The sequence below is a fragment of the Onychomys torridus genome, chromosome 1, assembly GCF_903995425.1.
Source record: "Onychomys torridus chromosome 1, mOncTor1.1, whole genome shotgun sequence".
Lineage (NCBI taxonomy): Eukaryota > Metazoa > Chordata > Mammalia > Rodentia > Cricetidae > Onychomys > Onychomys torridus.
In genome coordinates, this window is record NC_050443.1 from 137,027,448 (window position 1) to 137,042,052 (window position 14,605).

The 14,605-nt window shown below is 44.2% G+C and overlaps 1 protein-coding gene across 1 annotated transcript in view; it reads right to left on the reverse strand.

The window, feature by feature from the left end:
- Positions 1–6,368: 6,368 nt before the first annotated feature.
- Positions 6,369–14,605, reverse strand: part of Ostf1 (osteoclast stimulating factor 1) — a 55,509-nt gene continuing 47,272 nt past the window's right edge. Inside the window, exons 6-10 of the mRNA XM_036194237.1 lie at positions 14,324–14,431; positions 13,641–13,690; positions 13,193–13,271; positions 11,126–11,224; positions 6,369–6,939 (exon numbers count right to left, since the gene is read on the reverse strand). Coding sequence (XP_036050130.1) covers positions 6,881–6,939; positions 11,126–11,224; positions 13,193–13,271; positions 13,641–13,690; positions 14,324–14,431 — 395 coding nt within the window. The 3' untranslated portion in view covers positions 6,369–6,880. The remainder of the gene's footprint in view (positions 6,940–11,125; positions 11,225–13,192; positions 13,272–13,640; positions 13,691–14,323; positions 14,432–14,605) is intronic.

Consider the following 14,605-nt stretch of genomic DNA (forward strand, 5'->3'; position numbering starts at 1 on the left):
TTATAACAGTGAGCTGGACCTTCTCACATCAATCATTAATCAAAAATATCCAGCCCCCACCTGAAGACTTGCCTACAGGCCAGTCTGATGAAGGCAGATTGATGAACTCAATTGAGATTCCCTCTTCCCAGATATATTTAGGTTTATGTTAATATGGCAAAAGGCCAACCAGTTAACACAGTTATCTTTAAAAACTGGCAAGGGGCTGGAGAGATGGCTCAGAGGTTAAGAGCACCGACTGCTCTTCCAGAGGTCCTGAGTTCAATTCCCACCACCCACATGGTGGCTCACAACCATTTCTAATGAGATCTGGCACATGCTTCTGTATACATAATAAATATTTTAAAAAACTGGCTAAAAAATGTGGTATTGTGTTCCCCACAATATTGTGCACCCTAATAAATTTATCTGGGGTCAGAGAACAGATAGCCACTAGAACAAAGCCAAAAATGGCTAGAAAATGGGTCAGAGCAAACCATAGCAGAAGTTGGGTGGTGGTGGTGCACACCTTTAATCCCAGCACTTGGGAGGCAGAGCTAGCCGGATCTCTGAGTTCAAGGCCACTTTAGAAATAGCTAGGCATGGTGACACAGCCTTTAATCCCAGAAATCCAGCCTTTAATCCCAGGGTGTGATACAGAAAGCAGAAAGGTATATAAGGCCTGAAAACCAGGCACCAGAGTTAGTTTAGCATTTGGCTGGTTTAGCTTTCAGGCTTTGGAGCAGCACAGTTCAGCTGAGAGCCATTGGGATGAGGATTCAGAAGCTTGCAGTCTGAGGAAACAGACCAGCTGAGGAACTGGCGAGGTGAGGAAACTGGCTTGTTCTGCTTCTCTGATCTTCCAGCGTTCACCCCAATAACTGGCCTCAGGTTTGATTTCATTAATAAGAACCTTTAAGATTCATGCTACACTACAGATCCTGCCAGTAAGAGCCACTCACAGCCAAACACACTCAACAGGGGCCTCTGATCACCTGCTCACCCTAGACCTACCATATGGGCCCTGGTTCCAAGACTAAGTACAGTGACAGTTGATACACGTGCAGCAGAGTTGCAGTAGTAACCACAGTATCAAGCTGTGATCTGGGGCCCTCAAGAAGCAGGGCTTGAAGGGAAGTTTTAGAAAAAAAAAATGGGCCTATCAATGACACCTTGAATTCACACTAGGTGACATTGCCTAATACTCCAGTATTATTGAGGAGACCAAGGTCAGTGTCACAGACTGGAAAATGATGGGGTGATGGCTGCAGACCCAGAGCCCTGGCACCACTGTGACATGTGAAACTGTGATGGCTGACTTCTTCAAAATGACACCCAGTCCCAGCGAATGAAAGGCACTGGTGGGTCCTTCAAGGCCACCTTTGTCCACGTAGTTCCCATTTCCACACTCCGGACTGACCAATGAGGTAAGGTCTGTTCTTGATATCACGGGCATCCCTGGGATGAGGAAAGTTCTTTTCACATTCTTGTTCCAAAGTAGTGATTGCATGAAACTTAACTCCTAAGTGTCTGAAATTGCATCTTTAACTCACCAACATTATGAGATTCAGTGCACAGAGTTGAAAGTTTCTAACACGGAGTTAGAAAGCTAGTTCATTTGAACTGCTTTTATTTTAAAACGAGATAAAAGATGGTAAAACTAAGTAATTTTCTGACTTGAAATCAGCATCTTTGAAGTCCATCAAACTGCTCCTCAGTGGCAATATAAAACTCAAATTGGCACAGCAATTCTTCCCAGTAGCTCTCTGAGTTATTATTACTTTATTGAGACATAAGGTCTCATGTAGGCCGCATTGATCTTGAACTATGTCATCAAAGATAACCTTGAATTTATGACCTTCCTACTTCTTCCTCCCAAGTGCTGGGATTACAGATGTCCACAACCATTCCTGGTACTTGGATTATTTTAATCAGGCCTTTTCAAGTTATGCAACTTTCCCCTGTAGTTCACAAACATTACTTTTTTATTAAAAAACATTGCCACATGTGAGCACATCCAAATGAGTGGAAGGAGACACCACAGTCTAGTTGCTCTAGAAGTATCTGGGGAAATTCAACAGTGACTAGAAAACACTGACGCCTCTGTTATACACGTTTGTTTCTAATGCAAACGTCTTTATTTCCCTGCTTATAAGTAACTTTTTATTAAGCATTCACAAGAGCACCATTCAATATCATTTGTATTGTTTCATTTAAGCTTAATACTCTAGGCCAGCGGTTCTTATCCTGTGGGTTGCCACCCCTTTCACAGGGGTTGCATATCAGAAATTTGAATTACAATTCATAAGGGTAGCAAAATTACCGTTATAAAAATGCTTTCATGGTTGGGGGGGGTCACTACAACATGAGGAACTGTATTTAAGGGTCGTAGCATCAGGAAGATTGAGAACCACTGCTCTAGGCAGTCAGTACTGCTATTTTGTCTATTTTGGGCTTGGGAATTAGTGTTTAAGAAACTCAGCAGTACAGCAGTGGCGCACGCCTTTAATCCCAGCACTCAGGAGGCAGAGCCAGGCAGATCTCTATGAGTTTGAGGCCAGCCTGGTCTACAGAGTGAGATCCAGGACAGGCAAGAAAGAAAGAAAAAGCAGAGGATTGTAATCAGAAGTTTCTGTTCCACCAGCAATTCCCAAATACCCAGCAGCTGCTTCCCAAATAATAACTCAGAGGCTTAATATAAATTATAAATGCTCAGTTGGTAGCTCAGGCTTGTTACTAACTAACTCTTACAATTAAATTAACCCATAATTCTTATATATGTCAAGCCACATGGCTTGGTACTTTTTCTCAGTATGGCAAAAAATACCCAGAAACTCAGCCAAGGTCACCAAGCCTTGAGCAGCAGAGGAAACAGATATCCAGTTTTTGACTCCAAAGCCTAAACTCTTAACCACATTTTGAAGCACTCTAATTATTTCTACCAGAAAAGCAGTTTACAAAAGGTAGTTACTTCTTTGCTGCTCAGCCCCTTTCGTCTCTCCCACTTTCCTCTGGGCTCTCTCAGGCTCCCTAGTGCATTCCTTTAGATCGCTCCAGCTTTTCTTTGTAGCCACAGGCAGGAACCAGGCCTCCTCCCAGACTCTGCAAGCAGAGGCCTGAAGCTGAGTACCCTGGGAACCCCCTGCAGACTGAGGACCCACCACAAAAAAAACAAAGTGCTTGGGAACCATGAAGCTTCCTGCATGTCCACAAGCAGCAACTAGACGTGGTAAGACATTCATTGTCTTTTCTGGGACTGCTACTATTTCCATATTACACAGAAATAAATGGGCTAGGATTGTCCAAGGAACTGTGGGGCGTTCATACAAATGTACACAGTAGATTTTGGAAACCTGTTACTGAATTATATTTCATTTGGGAGTTGTGGACCCAAGTTTTGCTAACATATTTCTAGGAGGGAAAAACCATCTTTTATGAAAATGATGGGGTTGTTTGAAGTGACATGGAGATATTTGAAGTAACATGGCTGATGAGCAGTTGTGCTGAATTTTTCCATGTGCCTTCACCAGGGCTTTGGATAGAAAGGCTGAGGTTTCTGCGGAGTATTCTGGCAATGTTGACTTCTTCTTCTTCTTCTTTCTTCTTCTTTCTTCCTCCTTCCTCCTCCTTCTTCCTTCTTTTCTTCTTTCTTTCTCTTCTTCTTCCTCTTCTTCCTCTTCTTCTTCTTCCTTCTTTCTTCCTTCTTCCTTCCTCCTCCTTCCTCCTCCTTCTTCCTTCTTTTCTTCCTTCTTTTCTTCCTTCTTCTTCCTTCTTTCTCTTCTTCTTCTCCTTCTTCTCCTTCTTCTCCTTCTTCTTCTCCTTCTCCTTCTCCTTCTCCTCCTTCTTCTTCTTCAAGGATGCAATGGCCAGAACAGGCCACAGTGACTATCAGGAAGTTCAGGTTACAGCAAACTGCCAGTTATTTCCAGAACACAGCCAAAGCCTCCTTGCACAGTGTGGTGGGCTTCCTGGAACTGATTTTTGTTGTTGAGGTCAGCATTAAACAACTCAAATCAGCTAGACTGGCATTTCAACCACAGCTAAACACGCTGTCCAGTTGTACCAAACTTGAAGCCACACCCAGGTTCTCCTGTGCCCCTTTCTTTCTGCCCTAAAAGCTATAATTGGCCAACTTTTGGGATCCTCCAGGTTCAACGTATTAAAAAAGGAAAGAAAAAAAAGGCAATAAAGCTCTATTATTCTTCACCTTAAACACAAATATTACTTAACAGCGCATATTATAATTTTATAAAAATTACCTACCTGCATTCAGTTCGGGGCTGGAGGGTTGAGGGTCTTCGTTCACTCTCAGCCCTAGAGGGTCAGAGGTGCTGTCTGGGCTAGGAGAGGCTATAGAGCAGTGACTGGAGTTGTCACTCTGTAGACCAGGTTCAAGTCGGGGTGCTTGCCTGCCTTCCAGAGTGACACCCAGTGCCCTGCCCCTGCCTGTTAGCTCTCACCATCGCCATGGCGAAACCATTCCAAAGGAGGCTTCAGGAAGTAGAGGAGAAACAGCGTCAGCTACATAAGGACTCCAGTCAATTCACGTCAGGGAGGTGGACTACAGCACGGAGGGCGAATCGGCTCTGCTAGATGGACACCTCATGGCCTTGAAACATCTGGGCCTGGTGCTGTCCCACAGTGATCAAGAATTTGGATTGTATCAGCTAGAATTAAGCAACTCAAAGTTGGGACCCCAAGGAGCAGCATGGTCGAGAGTTCCTGCCTGCTTAGGCAGCAAAGGCTTGGGGGAGGGAGGGGGGGAACGACCCACATGATGATGAGACCACAGGAATGGGGGACTGGACAAGCCCCCAGAAAAGCGTGGCCTAAGGGTGGTAACGGTGGGATGAGGCAGCTAGGGTGCTTATGCAGTAGTACAGGTTAAATGTGACTCTCTTCCCTCCAAATGGCCTTTATACTGTCTCTGCCCTGTCAATAATTGTTTAGCTGCCCTGCCTGCAAAGGACAGAAGATTGAAATGTTTCAGGATCTCTAAAAGCTTTTTGCTGAGGCACATGCCCAGTTTCAGTGAAAAACCCTTGCAAGCACTATGGGAAGAGAGAACATTTCTGGAAGGAATTGGCATGCTTCCATTTCTGCTTATAAAGAAATACAAATGGCTAGATTAAATTTATTAACAAGTCAGGCGTGGTGGCTCATGCCTACAATTCCAGCACTTGGCAGGCAAAGGCAGGGTTTGAGGACAGCTTGGGCTACACAGTGAGTATCAGGACGGTCTGGTGAGACGCCATCTCAAACAACCAGAAGAAACACATTTATTTGGAGACTATGATACCATCCTTAATTACTCTCGGAGTGCATGCTTTGCTGTTAATGTTTCCAAGGGTTCTTTTCTACTAAATTTGTTGACCTCGACCTGGTTCCTCCGGGTACCTTTCTCAAGGTACCTAGCCCAGAGAGACACCAGCTATAGCCGGAAGTGAGCCTACATAGGTTATTCATTTCCTGAGCTGACCCACTTCCTTCTTCACACATTTCCTTCTCGTGACCACTAAGGCTTTTGAGATGAACAGTGAATTCTTGAAAATATATTTCTGGAACCTGGGCTGGGAATCTAGACATATCATGAGACCATGCCATCATTAACATTTCTGCAGTGACACAAAATTAAAACATTTTTTTTTGGGGGGAGCATCTTTTGAGACAAGGTTTCTTTGTGTAGCTCTGGCTCTCCTGATAAACTCACTCTGTAGACCAGCCTGGCCTCAAACTCACAGAGATCCACCTGTCTCTGCCTCCTGAGTGCTGGGATTAAAGGCGTTCACCATGACTGCGCAGCAAAAATAAGAACTTCTAATGAAGTGTCATGTCAGTACTGCAAAAGGCTCCCTATGTCACCTGACTAAGCAAAAGAATCCAAACCCTTATGAGAAAACAAATGTTATCTGGGAGAGAGATGTTCATGTTTCCTAACTACACCACACTGAAAATTATGGCAGCTTTCATAAGGATATCAAGATTTTTGTTTGTTTGTTTGTTTGTTTGTTTGGGATAGGGTTTCTCTGTGGAGCTCTGGCTGTCCTGGAACTCGCTCTATAGACCAGGCTGGCCTTGCACTCTGCCTCCCCAGTGTTGGGATTAAAGGTATGTGCCACCACCACCTGGTAGAAATCAAGATTTTTTTAAAGCTTCCACACTTTAATCAAAGTGAAATGAGGTTACTGAGTTTCTCTGTTCTAAGTATTACCTTGAGTACAATTCTGAGTATTTCGTGACTATTAAACTTTTATCTTTTCTAAGATATGCAATTGATGACTGTGTTAAGTAAAGCAGATCTGGGAAGCAGTGAGTGAAACACGCCTATGATTCTTCTGTGCTAACCAATATAAAATACAATCTAAAAGTAAGATAAAATCAGTTCTGACCTGAGTACAAAACGCTTTATTTACCAGCAGTGAGTGACAGCACAAAACCAGATAACAAAGACTCTTTAAATGTTTATTTTTGTCAGAAGAGCTGACAATATTCTATTGAGAGTTTTGGTCTATTGTTATAATAAGCATTTCCCCCTTGAAAATCCCATTCAAAACATCCCATTCCTTGAGGTAAAGAACTTAAAAAAAAAAATCAGGATTTTTTTTTTAAAGAAAAAAATTATTAAAATTCCTTTAGCTTGATAAATAGAAATAATCTTTTCTTGTTCTACACTGGTGAACATATGTGCATTTTATACAGCAAAGCATCCCATCGCTTATTGGCAAGCCACGGGTGAGAATCACCGGTGCGGTGCCGACTCATCACAGATCACAGTGCAACAGTGCCACATTCATACAGACTTTAAAAAGAACGGTTATCAATACTCTTCCGGCAGAAGGACCGAGGTTTTGGAATGGCAAAAGCAAAAAGGAGTTTAGGCATCAGAGCAGCTCGGGAGGAATCAGTCTGAGTCTTCGTCATCAAGGTAGTCCTCGGCGTTGCTTAACGTTCGAACCCCGTCTGAAGGGAAGACAGGAAGGAGGCAAAACAAAGAAATCACAAACAGTTCAGAATTTTCCTTTCAGTGCTTTTGACAATTCAAACCACGATCTCCCCTCTGACTGAGGGACTATGGGGTCCCCGAGATCCTTCCCACCTTTGCTTTTCAGCCTGTGAAGCGTCACTCCTGCAGAGGCTGCCAAGCCCTTTGACAGAGTGAGGCACTTGGTGGGAGACCAGCTGTCTGGTTGCCTGCCGCACAAAGCAAGCCGCCACGTGCACTGTGGCCAGCAGGGAGCACACCAGCAACCCCTCACGAGTGGCATCAGTCAGTCCACAGCCTGTGCCTTACCTGAAGGCAGGTGATAGAAAGGTAACTAAGGAAGGAGAAAGGACAGCGAAAACACAGATGCCTAAGTTTCATTTCAGACAAATTAAGTATACAAAGAAGCAAGAGACTGAAATAAATTAAAAAAAAAAATCAATGAAAAAGCCGGACCCTATCAAAGGCTAAGGCAATCTTAAACAGGGATCAGAAGGAAGACAACTATTCTAACTGCTACCTCTTTGGCTGGCATGTCAAATTCTTACACTTTCCAGCAACTCAAAAATAAATGTGCTGTTAGAGCTTAATTGCTGCAGGGCAGCAAGGTATCCAGATCATACTCTCTCACTAGCACAGCCCAGATTACACCAGAAATATGACTTGTTCCGAGTCTGCAGAGGGTACAGGAGGATGGCAGAGAAACCTACCAAGCAAGAAAGATAGCTTGTTGGTCAGGACCCAGCTCAAGGGACAGAGAATGAGAACCTTCAAAGCCTAAGAAACTTTAGACCTCAGTGGAGTCTCTCTGAAGGTACTAGTCTAGCAGCAAGAAGTCAGTGGCAGAGAAAGGAAGTTAAGCCACAGCCCTCCCTTCTGACTCAACTGGACACCAAAGACCTGGAGGTCAACCTCAAGCAAAAGCCGCCCACCCAGCATCAGGCATGGCTTCTAGTTTCTCTCCCACACAGTTGCTAATACGGCTTCTCCCAAATCTGTAGCAGGCACCACCAGCTAAACTAACAAACACTCTGTCATTCCCTCTAGAGCCCACATCCATAAATGAATGTCTTTAAAGAAATAGCAGTTTAACTCCTGGTTAAAACACCAAACTCCAGGCTGGTTTTCACCGTATGTGAACTGAAGAGGAGGACACTACAAGAGGAGCAACAGATTCATGGACAGGCTGATGATGGGACTTGGTAATGGGCAAGGAAAGGAGGTTCCCTTAAGCCCTAGTGACAGGAAGGATGCTGACGACTTCTGAAGGGCAAGGGCAGGGGACTAGGGAGTGCCTCTGTTGTTGTTTCTGTTAGGAGCTGGGTATGGTACAAAGTGATGTATCATGCGGCCACTCCTCAGGGTGATGGGCACTGGAGGGAGGGATTAGTTTCCACAGGGTTCAAAATTAATGGGAATAAGTGGTGGTGGCACATGCCTTTAATCCCAGCACTCAGGAGGCAGAGGCAGGTGGATCTCTGTGAGTTAGAGGCCAGTCTGGTCTACAGAGCTAGTTCCAAGACAGCCAGGGCTAGACACAGAGAAACCCTGTCTCAAAAAAACAAAAACAAAAACAAAGGAATAAAGAGAAATATAACCAATTTTCCATTAGACAGAAAAAGATTTATGGGAGAGATAATAAAGGATATAACCACGTTAACGGAACCGAGTGTCCTTCACCTCTATAATGGAAACACTGATTCTACAGACGTGGACCGCCTGAACTGTAGACACTAAGGCTCTACCAAGGCTTGTAACAATGAGCAGCCAGGCAAAGCATTTGCATAAGTAAGGCTTCGCTTACACTGTTTCTTCTTAGAGGGTGGGTGGAGGAAACCTTGGCTTGTACTTTGAAGGAGTATTAAACCTAAGACAAAAGCCTGGGAGATGGCTCTGTGGGTAGAAGGAGCAAACCTGACAACCTGAATTCAATCCCCAGATCCCACAGTGGAAGGAGAGAACCAGCTCCTGCAAGTTGTTCTCTGCTCTCTACATTTACTCATCCCTCCTTCCCCCCCCCTCCCCTCTTCCTCTCTCATGGTCCTTCCATCAAACCTTTGTCTAAATCTATGTATGTATTTAACCTCTCTGGGCTTGACACCAGCCAGGGAATATGGATGAGTGGGAGGGAGAAAGGCACAGTGCTGGAGAGAAAAAGGTGAGGTGAGTGGGATGAAGAATGTAAGGCACGACCTCACAGGATGCACACAGAGAGGCCAATAAACAGCCAGGCCCTGAGTAGGTGCAGGTGACTTGTGTTTTCAATGCTGTGGTGGACAGAAGGACAATGACCTACACTGCCCAGGCTCACATAATTGCATGCTTAGTCCCCAGCTGATGGACTGTTTGGGAAGGATTAGGAGGTGTGTCCTTGTTGGAAGAGGTGTGTTGCTGGCAGTGGGCTTTCAGGTTTTAAATGCCTCTGCCAAGCAGGCTCTCTCTCCCTCCCTCCCTCCCTCCCTCCCTCCCTCCCTCCTCTTCTCTGCCTGCTGCCTACAGAGCAGCATGCAAAGCTCTCAGCTACTTCTCTAGCACCATGTCTACCTGCCTCCTGCCATGCTCCCCAGCACAATGATCACAGACTCACCCTCCTAACTGTAAGCAAACTCCCAATTAAATGCTCTCCTTTATAAGAGTTGCATTGGTTGTAGCTATCTCTTCACAGCAGCAGAACAGTAACAAAGACAACCCCTCCATTCGATACAACCACCATGGATAACTTTCACTTCATTCTTTCAAATTTATTTTCTCAGAGCTACATTTTAATCTTTAAGTATGTACACCTCAACCAGGTGGTGATGGCACATGCCTTTAATCCCAGCACTCGGGAGGCAGAGGCAGGCGGATCTCTGTGAGTTCGAGGCCAGCTTGATCTATTGAGAGAATTCCAAGACAGCCAAGACTACACAGAGAAACCCTGTCTCGAAAAATACAAACAAACAAAAAGAATGCACACATCATCTTTAGATTTTCAAAACCACCTACACACTGTGAATAGATTCCAAAATCTTTGGCAAAGCCTGGAATAATTTCAATGACAACTTATTGCTACCTTCATTAAATCTAAAGCATAAATGCAACCATAGGGTGGGGAACTTGAATTTCAGTTACACCTGTCTTCAGACACTCACAGAAGCCATGATGTGAGGGTGGAAAGCACACCCATTATCAGCAAAGAACAGAAGAAAGAGCCTGCCTTCAAATATGATTACCTGATACTACTATTCTACTCCAGATCTGATTTACATCAGTGGTATATATTCAAAATTCACAATCATTTATCAAGGTGCGGGGGAGAGAATAAAACCTTCTGTGGGGCTGGAGAGATGGCTCAGTAGAATTAAAAGCCCTGACTGCTCTTCCAGAGGTCCTGAGTTCAATTTCCAGAACTTACATGGCAGCTTATAATGGTCTATAATGGAATCTGACACCATCTTCTGGTTTGTAGATGTACATGTAGACAAAACTCGCATATACATTGTGGTAGTTTGAATGTAATTGGCTCCCATAATCTCATAAGGAGTGGCATTATTAGGAGGTATGGCTTTGTTGGAATGGGTATGGCCTTCTGGAGGAAATATGTCACTGTGGGGGGTGGGCTTTGAGGTTTTCTATGCTCAGGATACCGCCTAGTGTCTCATTCAACTTCCTGTTGCCCGCAAGATGTAGGACTCTCAGCTACTCCTTCAGCACCATGTCTGCCTGCATGCCGCCATGCACCCCACCATGATAATAGACTGAACCTCCGAAACTGTGAGCCTCCTCAGTTAAATGTTTTCCTTATAAGAGTTACCATGGACATGGTGTCTCTTTACAACAATAGAAACCCTAACTAAGACACACATAAAACACATAAATAAACATTTTCTTAAATTTTTCTGTTTCTTTTTAATTTTTTAAGGTTTACTTTATGTATGTAGTGCTCTATCTGCACGCACACCTGCATCCCAGAAGATGGCAACAGATCTCATTATAGATAGCTGTGAGCCTCTCATGCAGATACTAAGAATTGAATTTAGGACTCTGGAAGAGCTGCCAATGCTCTTAAGCCATCTCTCCAGCCCCATAAATAAATCTTTAATTAAAAAAAAAAAAAACTTTTGCAATAGAAAGATGCTAAGTCTCAGTCATAAGCTCAACAAGGACAGTGACATAAAACAATACCTGTCCCCTGCTTCTTTTTCAGGAGTGACGCACAGGCTGCATTGGTGGCCATGTCCAAGGCCAGCTTCTTCTCATTGTTTCTCAAGTCTGTCCTGGCACCTTCCAACACAAGAAAAGGAAACCATGTGTCTCTGAGGACTGGACCATGGCAGCCTATCCTCTGTACCAAAGCTAGTCACTTTGGCAAAGCTACCTAGAGAACAATTCTGGCCCAGAATGAATGTGACAGGGGTTGCACCGGACTTTTCAATGAGGCCATTACAAGGTCCTGGGTAAATCCTAAACCGCAGTCATAACCATTGTCCCAAGGGTTATGTGGATCTTAGCTTGGGACTTCCATCCAGCACACTCTTTGCCTCTCCTTCAGTTCATGAGGGCCTTTAGAAAACTCCACTGGGCTGAATGTCAGGGGATTAATATTTTATATCTGCAGGCGCATTCATATCTGCAGTAGCATGGCGAAGCAACAGAACTCACAGGTAATTCATTGTCCCCATTTCACTGTCCCTGCAAACCCTCTTCCACTCATTTTCCCCTCATCTTTGGGCTACAAGTTACATCAGCATCCATGGAGACAGTGTTGATTTACTCCCCTGAACTCAGCTTTTCAGAGCCGACCACTCTTACAGTGGGCCTGAGCCATCTCTCATGTTCGCCAGTTATCTGCACATATATGAACATGTGCACAAAGCCAAATCACCTGTGCTGCTCTGTGATTCCACTTGTGGATTCCATTTATTTACTTTGTACGGATGCGAGTGGACACCTGTGTCACGCTGCACCTGGAAGGCCAGAGCTGGTGTTCCCCTTCCACCATGCGGGTCCCAGGGACTGAACTCAAGTCCTCAGGCTGGTGGCAGGCACCCTTCCCTGCTCAGTCATCGTGCCAGCCTTATAGCTCCATTTTTAACTTAACAGGAATTAAATGATGGTGTACTTTTCTTAGATATGCACAAAATTCGATGTATCTGAACATTCCTAGGTATTGCATTTTGTGGATGTTCCAAAATCATTTTGTCACAGCTCTAATGACGGGAGTCAGTTCTTCCTGATTGTCATCATTTCCAACACTATAATGAGCAGCATCCCTGAAGAACTTGCTCACAGGTTTACTTACAGGGTTCACTAGAAGTGGTCCTGGGGGCTGCTGTCAACTGTCTTCCTCACCTTCTATCACAGCCACAGTTCCCACAATTTATGCAGTACTATGAGTGCTTGCAACCACTTTGAAAACAAAACATTAAGTGTGGCTCAGCAGCACACAGCTCATGGCTGCCTCATTAGACAGCACAGCCTTTCAGCATGACCTTTAGGAAAACCCAACAATCGTCCTCATGGTGAGTAATCTTTTAGAACAGGGGTTTGGGTCATCATCATCTCACTTCAACCAAAAACATCCTTGCTCATAAATTCTACAACACTGCTCCTAAAGATTCCTAAAGACAGAATCTACAACTTGTGGCTTGGAGAAAGATTCCACAGAATTGCCCTCTGGGCCAAGCCCCTGAGTGACATGCATGGCCAGCTCGCTGTAAGAGCAGATAATATTTATGGGACAAGCAGATAAATGGATGAGCAGTCCCTGATTTAGCTGTTTGCTCTGAATCGCACAGAAGCAAGCAATGGGATCAAAGCATCCTTCGTTCACACCTCAGCATGGGCTTAGCTTAGGCAAGGGCAGCTACAGCATTTCTGCGATTTATTCAGGCTCTCCCAAACAAACATGAGCCTCACCAACTTTCCCAGGACACGATGCCCTAAAAAACATTCCCTCCAAAAAGCCTTCAGTCCTACAGATATGCATAGCAAGTTCCTTCTAAAAGTAATACATTTGTATGTACTTTTAAGTTTATCAAGGTCTTAATTCACAGTTAAAAAGTACCATAAATGTACCACTAATAATTTCATCTCAATTATAATAATGATGTACTATTGATAAGAGCAGAGGTTAAAACTCCAGCTTTAATGGAAGGAGACTTAATCTTCCTACTATTTTAAATGGCCTGCTTCATTAGAAGCTATTTTTCAAGGCAAGCAAATATCAGGTCAATTCAATAAAAACTTTACCTTTTGCCAGTAGCAACTGGACAATGTCTGCATAACCCTTCCAGGCAGCTGCGTGCAGAGCCGTGTCTCCCAGCTTGTTCTATGGTGAAAGAAAGAGAAAACAGTGTTACAAAAACACAAAGTGGACTGGACAAGGAGAACAATGAAACAGCACTTCCCAAACGGGGACTGAAGGAAAGCTCTCTGTGAGGTGATTATCTCTAGCATGGGTTGTAGTACCAGAAAACCGCACTTAAGGATTGAGGGTGGAGCTCTCTGACACACGCCTGAACAGTGTGAAGACTTGGCTTCAAACCCCAGTACCACATCATAAAAACACACTCACAACAACAAAACTCTGTGTGCTGTCCAATTTCAACTAAAATACTGTATCCATGCACAAGTTGTACCATGTCGATGAGAAAGAGGTGGGTGTGCTAAATGCGTTCTCCACGGTAAGCAGTCTTACCTGCTGGTTCAGCTCCACGTTCGGCTGTGTAAACAGAACTTCCACTATGTCTGCAATTCAAACAGAAAAAGGAGTTTCTTAAGACAGAAACAGCGAACGTTGTAAAAGCAGAAGGTAACAGCAAAAGACAAGACGTATTAGAATGTTCTAGAAAATTCTTATGAGTTCCTCAAATTCTATATACAAAAAAAAAAAACCCAAAAGGTAGATTACAAAAGAAAAATTTCAGATCCAAAGGTATAGCTCAGTTGGTGGAAAGAGTGGAAGGTGGGGTTTGGGCTACAATGAAGTACACAGAATTCAACTGCAGACTTAAGTCAGTGTGGTACGTCTCAATTTTTCATTAAATTTAAAATGTGGGGCCAAAAGCATAGCTAGGGAAAAGCTACAGGAGCCAACTGAGCTTTCCATATAGCATGTGACGGTGGGCTTGTTATCCTGTTACTGGTGTTTTCTAGTACATTCTGAAGCCTGAGAGAGGAAAGGAAGTTCCCAGCCTTCCAGGAGAAGTGGGGCTCCCCGGCCACATCCCACCTCACTGCTCTGCAGTTTCCAGAAACACAGCTTTTGGAGGATGCTCTGAAGAATCTGCAGTACTGCTTTCATCATCTTAAGACAGCAGGCTCCCTAGGTCAAGGCAATTCTGAACCGCACAGAATTGTGTAACTAGCAGGACGCAGTACCTTTGTGGCCCCCGTGGCAGGCCCAGTACAGGGCTGTGCTTCCAGCTTTGTCCAGGCCGTTCACCCCCACTCGGTTGTCCAAGCACTCCCTCAGCCAGCTCAAGTTGCCTGAAAGAGTTTTACACTTATAAAAAACACAAGAAAAAGGCTTTCATTCTTTGTTTTGCTTTTAAATCAATTTCATCTGTTGTAAGCTCCCGTTTGTGATGGATTCATCAGCAAACCCTAAAACAAGACCTGCCTGCTAATGCACTTATGATGGTGCATTTGCACTCAGGGTCA